The sequence below is a fragment of the Oratosquilla oratoria genome, chromosome 18 (assembly GCF_046742065.1).
Source record: "Oratosquilla oratoria isolate Oo_2021 chromosome 18, ASM4674206v1, whole genome shotgun sequence".
NCBI lineage: Eukaryota > Metazoa > Arthropoda > Malacostraca > Stomatopoda > Squillidae > Oratosquilla > Oratosquilla oratoria.
The window spans coordinates 18,920,084-18,930,965 of record NC_134794.1 but is presented as its reverse complement, the minus strand read 5'-3'; the positions used below and the strand labels follow the sequence as shown (position 1 = coordinate 18,930,965).

Sequence of the window (10,882 nt, the reverse complement as noted above, 5' to 3'; positions counted from 1 at the left end):
CTGTTTCACATGTGATGTAAGTGTATTGGTTGATAACGCGTAGACTGAAATAGAATAAAGGTTGGCGTTGGAAATGGAAGTGGGATTGAGGCAAAAGACAACAGAGAAATCCTAGAAACGTATAATTCGATTATATACTCTTACGAAACTTATCCATCAGATAAAGTCATTTTCATGAGCCTGACGCATTACAATATATAGAATTATTAGAAAAATAAAAACAGATGATGTGATTGAATATATGTAAAGTATAGTAATGTTTTTTTACAAAGAGAAAATTTGATTCAATTTGTGTGTGAATTTATCAAGTTGCATTTCCCTTGTTTCATGACCACACATCTTAATCCTCCGTAACTTCAGATGTTTTCAAACTTCAACACTGATAGAACACACCATATATGGGTTAGAGGAATTCTGGCGAGTCTGTCTCTCTCTTGATGCACTTCATCCCACTGCAGATTTGTCCCTGCTTGTGTTCTTGTACATACTGTGTAATGTGTATCTGTGTGTTGATATACGAGTCCTTGTGACGTGCACGTGTCCTTGACATACCTACAGATGCAATTACATGTGATTGCGTTTAGTTGCTACTTTTGGGCGACAATTTTATTAAAGGCTTGTTCCATACGATATCACTTAGATTGTAGTTTCATTTTTCAGTGATAACGTGATCTCCAGAAAGTCCCCCTCCCCGCCAAAAAAAGAAAAAAAGAAAATAGAAATAAATAAATAAATAAAAAACAGTGATACATAATGACATGTGATATTCTAAACAACAAATCATGCTTGTCATCATATTCTTTCTTCACAAGGAGATAATTTTCTTGTTTTCAAACATCTTATCTCGCACAAAGGATAGTCTATAAATATAGGTTGTAGAAACTTTTTTTTTTCACCTCCCTTGTAAGGGTGAAAAGCCTTTGGTATATGTATGTATCACCTATCCATGGGTTTTGTAAAAGGCAGACAATTTCTTTTTCGTTTTTGCAGCATTCACGAGCAGGATTCAAAACCATATAATCAATTATGTTTTCATATTTCGACAGAGGATACAATAGATACAATATATATGAAGGGATGGAGTAAAAAAAAAATCTGTATTGTGAAGAAATTCACGTAAAGGGGTTTAATGGAAATATTATTTAAGATGTACAGGTTTTTGGGGGTTTCGCGCGAACCGATATGCGGGTTGAAATTTGTTGTCTTTTCTTCTTCGCTCTTCGTTGGACCAAAAAAATCGGAGAGCATTCGGAGCGCGCTCGGAACATTAACAGTAACGCACGAACAATTTCCGAAATAGCATCGTAAGAGAATCACGTCTCGGCGAGAAGCGCCGGAGTTCATTCGACAAAGTTGAACGCAGTGAGGGTTTCTGATTACGTTCTTTGGGTTTCGCGCGAAGCGTGCGCGCACGAGCACTGTGACGTGAGTGCCATGCGGGTTGAAATTTCGTGTCTTACTTTTCTTCTTCGTTAGACCAAAAAATCGGTCAGCATTCGGAGCGCACTCGGAACATTGATGGTCACGTACGAACAATGTCAACGGCTGTGAGGGTCCTTCATTTGATGTATTTCTAGTAAATCTATGTTTTGAAAAAGTATTTGTTGCATATGTAATTAGAAATATCTGCGTTAGATAAAATATGCATAAAGGGGAGGGATGGAATAGTATTTAAGATATACTGATTTTGTATTATAAGTTTTTCTTTTTTGAGATATTGCAAATGTAATGAAAATTATTGCCGGCGGTAGATGATAAACAGGTGTACCATTCCAAACACCCGAACCTGACACACGGCACAACAGAAACATGTGGTTACAGCTATACTGTTGTATTAATACATGTTTGTTTACAAAAACAAGTACATCTATGAGGGAAGCACTATATATGGAGGTACAGTAGAACCTCGGTTCTCGAACGCCTCGCAACTCAACAAATCGGTTATCCAGCAAAATATTTGATTACCCTTCGCTCCGATAGTCGATTAACCCGAACGGAGAAAAACGGAAAATGAGACCAAATTCAATATTTCGTGGGAAACTACCACCTTAATAAAGCTGTATCCACCAGATCAATAAACATGTTTCGGTCCTCGACCAAATCGGTTCTGGAACAGTTTTCTAGAACGGATTATGATCGAAGAATCGGGATTCTACTGTATATCAAGTACTCAACGACGAAAGATATATTTGCATAATTTCCAATATCTTTCTGGGTCAGATTTTGATGTCCGGAGTTTTTACTATGGAGACTTTATCTAAATACTGACCTTTGAATGGAATGTTCTTAATCTTTTCCTCATAAGACGTGTTCATTTAATATGACATTCATTGATCATTGATTAGTGTTTCCCATGATTTCTATGTATAGTAAGTTGTGCCATGGTTAAGTAAAAACGAACTTTTCCTACAGCATGACATCTACAGGCTCACTCGAATGCACCTCCTAAACCAGTGGTTCCCAAACTGGGGGAAATTTCCCCCTGGGGGGAAATTTGAACCTACCAGGGGGGAAATAATTACACTACCTACCTAAAAAAAAATCTCTGATGGATTTTCTCATGTCTGAGAGAGAGAGAGAGAGAGAGAGAGAGAGAGAGAGAGAGAGAATGCCTGTTTATCAGTATATATGTACATTTGAAAAATAAAATAATAAATAGTCACAGTGTGTTTTAACTACTCTTTCCCTCATACACATGAAAGGGGGAAATCTGGATGGTTGAACTGGGTGCAAGGGGGAAATGACAGAAAAAAGTTTGGGAACCACTGTTCTAAACACTTGGCACGACAAAACTATTGCGAATTTTCATTACACAACGCCACAAGATTTCCTTCAGTTGTTGGTAGCACCTCGGTCCGAAAGGGTTGAAGAGGTCTTCTAATCCCTTTGCTAAGATGTCGCACTTTACAGACTATATTCTGGCTCAGACAAGACGATTTTGTTCAGCTCTCAGCATCCCCAACACGGCAAATGATGCCCAACAATTCGCAGTTGCATGTGTTGTTTGTCGACAATGTAAGGGTAATATTAACAGAGCCATGTAAATTCGGGTGAGAGACATCAGGATCAAATCAATATATCGTGTCAATATTACTAATCCGAATTGCCAAATATTATTGATAACGTATCAAGGAAGTACTACAGGGAGAACAACGATATTGACTCAATATATTGCGACAGAAACTGCAATCGCCCTTCAACCAACTGGCGATGATCTTGGCGCCGTTCGCGTTGCATTTGTTATAGTCAGTCATTTGTTGTCGACAGCGTTCGAGCCAGGCCATCACGTTCTTGTGGGTCGACAGGTCAAACTTACATGCCGCCTAAGTGGAGAAAAAATATAAATGAATAAATAGAAAAAATAGAATATATAAATAAAGAGAATAGATAAACGAAATAAATAAATGAAACATAATAATGATAGAAAACGAAGGGAGCATTTTTTTTTTTTTCGAAGATTGCCTCTTTAGGTAAGCGTATTCCCTGAGAGGAAGGGGTAAAAATATGACATTCCAGGGGGTAAATATATCACGCCTGAAAATTTAACATTAAACCTGTAATACGCTGCAATTGGTTGGATATCTGTATATGAGTGAGATATATAACTTTATTCTTAATAAAAAAAAAAGTTATTTTGTGCAGATTCTTGAAAGTATTATATTTTTCTTGTTCTTATTTTCTGTGCAGAAGATGGCAGGGTGTAGGTGTTTGGGACAACAGTAAGTTTGCTATGTACAGCTGTCCCTAGGTCTCAAGTTTACGAAGTAAATGAGTCATTATGACCTCGTAAATTCATCTGTATCGTAAATGTACGATGTACACAGATGTGCATGTTCCACTGCGCAGAAGTGAGACCCATTGTACACTCAGTGGGCACATTTGAGCTTGTAATTGATCATGATGACATTACAAATGAGTACAAATTAGATACATTGATGTGACTTCGTTATGGAGACGATGAGTAAGATTTCTGAGACCGAGATGAATTTCGCAACTGCATACACGTGTGTGAAGAATTGCATTCACTAATTAAGAAGGTCAGGAGCTTATTCTAAGAGGTGCTGAATATCTGCGGCCGGAGCCGTCACCATTGCCTTATTATGCATTTGAAATGTTGGGACAGGTAACAGTCATTGTTGGTAATCGGAGAGGAGTGCAGGGTTCGAACCCACACCTAAGCAAATATGAGACCAGCACGCTTCCGATTAAGCTACCAACGCGCATTCACAAATGGGAATGCATTTTTGTAGAAACATAATTCATATTCGGAAACCATAAAAATACAGACGGAAAATACAAAAGTGAATAAATGAATAAATAAATCAAATGAGGAGCAGCCTTAAAGGATAAGCACATCACGTATTTCAAACCCAAATTGTCCTAATTGACCTTTAGATTATATCTAAATAAATGTATATATTTTCCCCCGTCCTAGAACTTTCTTACGTTTATATCGGCATTTTCACTTCACCAAAACGAGTCGTCTGCTACAAAAGTCGGGAATAGTGATCGCCATCTTGATGACGTGTTAATCTAAACACAAAACTCCCATTGTTTATTTTGTGCATACGACGTGCATAACTGTGCAATGAATTGTAATTTTCTCGATTTCCTTCCGTTTTGACCATGTCCAAACGATCGATGTGATGTGATCAAATAAATTCCTGTCAAAGATTCGTAAAGCACAAAAAATTAATAGTTTTCGTTTGTACACAACTCTGCCATGGGAAATGACATTTTAATCCCGTGCCGGTCCCAAGCCCGGGTAAAAGGGGAGAGTTGTCATGACAGACCTAGCAAGCCGGTGACGTAAAAAGACCTATTTGCTCGAGAAACTCGTTTATACACATTGGTAAGCACACTGTTAAAAAGTGGGATTCGATACAGAAAACTAAATGGAAATTTTACCTTTATTTTACCTCATGGGTTAGCTTGTATCACAGAATTGCAAAACAAGAACATATACTTTATGAATAACTTGAATAAGTAATATTTCCTATGCTGCAAATACAAAAATTTATTCATATATTTCCCATATCAGTAATAAAATTAAAGTTCATGCAGAATGTATAGGAAAATATCAAGGCATTAAAATTTGTCCCTTGTTCTATATAATTAATATACCCGGTAAGTTTTATAACTAAAAATAACAAATAAGTGCATTTACTCAATAGTATCATAACAGAGTTCTCTAGAATCTATATACAGTATATAATTTTTGGTTAGATACAATGTACTTATTTGTACCGGAATGTAATTGGTATTTTCCAAGTACTTTGGGTCTAAGTAGAAGTATGCCTACAAGTATCACTGAATTTTTAAACTCCAAGTACAAGTATATGAAAATATACTTGTACAAAAGTACATGTACTACCCAACACTGATGTCATAGCTTCATCATGTTCATGGCTATGCACATGTATGTCCTTAGGCCTAGGCCTGGAACATGATGTACATGTAAGCTAGGCCTACATGATGTATGTGTCACTATGAGAAGAATGTAAACAAGCGCGGTTCCCAGGGTCACCGTTATCCAAGTTGTGCTGAATCATGAGGTTCTGCTAGACTGAATAAAGAGCCTCAGACTTAGAAGACAATGAAAGGTGCGAACCACAAAGTTGTGTGCAACTTGTGCGTCAATTTGGCCAAAACGTTTCGTCTTCCCCTTTGTTTTGGTCGTCGCCATCACCATTTTCAGTGTCTGAACCGGAGTAACTCCCATCGCTAATATCCCTATATGTAGCCTCAAACATATATCCTCGCAACCCAGGCATGATCTCCCGATCCTGAAGTTCATCCCCGGTGAGATAAACCGATTCTGACAATTTAGTTTCATTCGAATTGGAAGAATTTTCACTATCACTATCTGAGGAATATTCTGTTTGTGTTGAGTTCGCCACAGTCGTTCACTGTTAAACGTATTGGAAGATGGCGCTGGCGCCTTTTTTTTTTTTCTTTTTTTTTCAGATGATGAATGTTTGATTAAAGATAAGAACAGCTTAGTATTTTCAATTAATCGTGCAATTAAAAAATAGTTCCTAGATACGATTTACCATACTTTTATGCGAAGTTATATACTGTGTTTATCATTTAACACAATGTAACAATCCCTTCCCCTCAATTTCTATTATTGGAAATTTAACCTAAGCATCAATGAGCAATGGGCATTCGTATCAAAGCCTGGGTGAACGCTCTCCATTGTGAAAAAACCATTTGTATATTGTATATGAAAATAATTTGTATATTGTATATGAAACGTGGTCAACCCACAAATCCTGCTTTAATGGGTAACTTTAAGATTATAATACAAGATGTTTAAATCTTTGATAATAAAGACATGAGTAAAAATCTACAAAACAGAATTAAGTAGTTTAAGGCACTAAGATGATAAAAAATTATAAAATTGATAGATTAGCTATATCACTTAAGTGGGAATAGGAAACACAGGAATGTCGGTCTGTGTTTATTCATGACTAGTTTTGCAGAAAAGCTTTTTGGTGTGTGTGTGTGTGTATGTGTATATATATATATATATATATATATTTATATATATATATATATATATATATATATACAATGTGTGTGTGTGTGTGTGTTTCAACATTGTCTTGGATCACGTGCTGGAATAGTGATGGACAGCTATTTCCCTCCCGGTGTGTCTGTGTGCTGTAACCTTACACGCACACACACACCCAGCTTCCCGCCCACGAGAGTTGGAGTAACGACTCGCAACAAAGCAATGCTGAATTTATTTCAGCCCTGGGCGGGGTTCGAATCCAGACCTCTGTAGTGGCGGCCAGGAACTCTACCACTGTGCCACGAGTGTGTATACGTGTGCGAGTGTGTTTGTGTTTCATGTGGTGATCTTATCATTTTATCTCAACTGCAGCGAAGAGGGAAAACTCACATCGAGGGCGTACTTCGAGATAGGTAGATACACATAGCTCGGATCCAGAGATTATAGAAGAAAACGTCACACAAACTCACAAACAAAGTTATATATGAGGACGTGGGTTGACCAATCTGTATTGGTCGAAACGTCAAAGCATTAAAATCTTCCAAATCATGTCCTCATTTGTTTTCATATATGTACACACACATAGACACACACACACACATATGTATATATATATATATATATATATATATATATATATATATATATGTGTGTGTGTGTGTGTGTGTGTGTATTCACCTCGGATCTGCTGCAGCCTCTTTTCGAGACAGCCAGACACCACCCTACGGCAGTGAGCTCAGAGCTCATTATTAGCAGATCTCTGGGTAGGTCTGAGACCACTCACACACCACACACCGGGAATGCAAGGTCACAACTCCTTGACTAACGTCCCGTACCTACTCGCTGCTAGGTGAACAGGGGCTACACGTGAAAGGAGACAAACCCAACTTGTCTCCGCCCGGCCGGGGAATCGAACCCCGGTTCTCCGGCTTGTGAGGCCAGTGCCTTACCAATCCGCCACCGGGCCGTGTGTGTGTGTGTGTGTGTGTGTGTGTGTGTGTGTGTGTGTGTGTGTGTGTGTGTGTGTGTGTGTGTGTGTGTGTGTTTCCCATGTGTATCAGTTTGTTGACTGTAGTTAGAAAGTATATAGGAGGGTGTTCATTGAGAACATCATGAGAGGAACAGACAGAGTAATTTGGGAGGAAAAGCGTGAATCTAAGGTGGAGGATGTGTGGATATATATACGCGCATATTGTTTTTTGTTTTTTTGTTTTGTTTTAATGGAAATGTTTTGGGAGTTTTGTGGATTTAGAGAAGAACTATGACAGGGTCGACAGGAAGACATTGTGGGAAATGAAATATTGTGGGTGTGGTTACATCCCTTGGCTGGCTACCTCCCATATAAGGGGGAAGAAGCATTTTGTATATATATATATATATATATATATATATATATATATATATATATATATATTGTGTTAGAAGTATATACAATATACCTTGAACAAGACAATACCTGAATTCTCAATACTTCATGTGAAACACCAACCAAAATTCAAAGCGTTATAGTGCTCACCTTTCCCATAGTTTGAGGTCTCCATCGACTAAAGTGGGGACACAGTGCTGAGGGTTGATGGCGATGAACTCTGGTTTCATGTTCTCCCCGTTGTTGATGTCGACGAGTTTCATGTTCAGGTCTAAGCCGATCGCCTTGGCTGTCAGAAGGACAGATCGGCAGAAGGGCGATGGAGGGGCGTAATAAAAGTCGATCGTCATGATGTCTTAAGATGGAGGTTCTTTCCTGCGTGGAGACAGGGCACAGGATGTTTCTTTTTCATTATGCATATTTTTGTGATTTGGGTTATGATATACGGAAAGGGAGTTGGGAGATAGGGTTGATGAAAGAGTATTATGATGGTTTGGACACATGGAAAGAATGAATGAAGAAAGACTAGTAAAAGAAGTGTGGAAGGCAGAGGTGGAAGGAGTGAACATGAGGAGGCGACCTAGGATGAGATGGATGGATGGGGTGAAAGGGACATTGGGAAAGAGGGGAATGTCTTTTGAGGAAGGACGGGAGAGGACAGAATTTAGGGGTGAATGGAGAATGGTTGTGTATAGATGATGCTGTGATACATGAGGAAGAGTGGGTGGGGGTGGGGGTGAGGGAGTATGTATGAGTGATAGATTGACGCAACCCGAAGGGATTTCTTCCCGTCTTCTCTTTTTCTGCATGAGAGGACGGAGAGAGGGGGGTCGCCGATTTAATGAAGCGGCCTTGCTGTGGATGTGATGTACCTTGCGACACTGCTTCTGACCCAGGGCAGTGGACAAGATGCAGGGATGACCCGTCTTCCAGGAGGTGCCAAGAAGAGAGAGGGAAAAGGGTGAAGGGAGGTGGAGTGTGATGGGGGTGGAATGGGTGGGAGTGGTCTCTATACCTATGTTTTATTTTTATTTTATTTTTTTCTTTCTTTCTTTTTTGCAACCTCTCTTGTAAGGGGGGGAAAGTCTTTGATATATGCATGTATGTTTTTGTCCTAGACTTTTGATACACACTAGCCAAGACGCCCGTGAAAATTCCATAAATACGACCTGTTGACATCATACATCTGGCAACGTGTATGGCAAGTTGTAGTTGATGTTTTATTGCAACGTTTTGAAAGAATTTAAACTATTCAGCGTTTCCAAAAAACAGACTGTTCCGATGTTTTAATCGGTGTTCTGAATTCGTTGTCAATATTCATGTAGATCTATTTAACATCTTAGGTACGTACATACTAAAAACTAGGGTACTTCTGGTCCAATTCACCATCTGAGTTTCACTGTCAAGGAAAGGAGACTGAAAAAAGCCTAATCAACGTTAGATGTGATTTACTTATAGAAAATGGGAATTCGATACAGGAAATAATAGATGAGATCCCGAAAAACAGGACTCTAAGTTAACTGGTTAATTAGTTGTTGATATAGTTAATATTAATTATTAATAATACTTCCGGACTTAGAAGCGACGACTAATGTCATCTGATACTCTCTTCCCTGAATTCACGGAAGAAAACGCGATGAATTGAAAAAGAAAACATTTCTGGACTGGGTAAGGGGCCAACGAAGAATACGTCTAAGATACCACAGGATAATTTAAAAATCGGCGTGTCTTGCATCCTGAATAATACAAACATCTTTATTTTTGTACAAGGAGGCACTTATGGTTCAATTAACTATTATGGGTCTTCGAGCTCATACTAAGATACAATAGTTTCCAGTTGCTCCCACTACCTTCACCGTTTTCTGATTGGTCCATGGATTGCAGCTACGACTTGACGTCACCCGATAGTTGTTACGAAAAAATATATTTTCCCTATTACAGTCTTCTTTCCCTTGTTTGTTGTGTGAAAACACATCTTATATTTTCATTAAATGTTTTACAATACAATCATGTATGATAGATATGTACTTATCCAATTGTGCTCGAGAGAAGAGGACCGAAAGATGTGACGTCAAGTAACTCATGACGTCACAACCCTACAGCCAATGAAAATGGAGAATTGTCAGCTTTGGTCTACCGCGAATTTTACGCCACAGAAAACATATCAGCCCAGAAGATATCGGCAACATTTTTCTCTTCACTTATCGTCCTTAATTCTTTCCATTTATCTTCTCCAGTCTCTAGAATTATGAAAAACGTTATGCTGTCTACTAGGAAGATCACGTGATAGCCTCATTGGTTCCTTAGGAGGTGGGATTTCTTAGGAGACGGGGGTTCCTTAGAAGCGGAAGTTCCCTAGGAGCCGGGGTTCTTAAGGATCCTCTTGAAAAGTTATATTATGTCCATTCATGATTGCTATTCAGTTAATTCGGTATTGTCAAAAATATTGCCAAAATATCGTTTTTGAACAGTGGGCATGACCCTGAGTCCAAAATGGTGTAACATGTCCACGTAGGTGCATTGGTTGCAAAGGTAAAAAAGCGGAAGCACGAGCTGATATAGCCTACACTAGGTTTATTAAGAAGTAGAAGGTAAATAGTCGGCCTGCCCACCAAAGTCAACCAATTTTCCCGCCCTCCGTCTGATTAGAAAAAAAAAAAAAAAAAAAAAAAAATACATCTGTCGGTCCGCCCACCGAAGCCGACCACGTTTCCCACCCTCCACCGGGGGAAAATGTATCGGTCGGCTCGCCGAAAAAAAAAATAAAAAAAAAAAAGGGGGAAGAATCAATTTCCACCGGTCGGCCCGCTCACCAAAGCCGACCACTTTTCCCTCCCTCCACCGGATGGAAAAAAAAAAAAAAAAAATCCAACAGTCGGCCCGCCCACGAAAGCCGACCAATTTTCCCCACCTTCCGCCGGGGAAAAAGAAATCGAAGAGTCGGTCCGCCTACCAAAGCCGACCACTTTTCCCACCTTCAGCCGGAAAAAAAAAAAAAA

At 39.0% G+C, this 10,882-nt stretch overlaps 1 protein-coding gene across 1 annotated transcript; it reads right to left on the bottom strand.

The window, feature by feature from the left end:
- Nucleotides 1–2,572: 2,572 nt before the first annotated feature.
- LOC143035107 (glutathione S-transferase 1-1-like) lies at nt 2,573–8,279 on the bottom strand. Its single transcript, XM_076201672.1, has 2 exons — nt 8,034–8,279; nt 2,573–3,323 (listed from the first exon to the last, which is right to left on the bottom strand). The coding sequence occupies exons 1-2, from the start codon at nt 8,231–8,233 to the stop codon at nt 3,284–3,286; spliced, it is 240 nt and encodes a 79-aa protein (XP_076057787.1). The 5' UTR covers nt 8,234–8,279; the 3' UTR covers nt 2,573–3,283.
- Between the last annotated feature and the right edge of the window lie 2,603 nt (nt 8,280–10,882).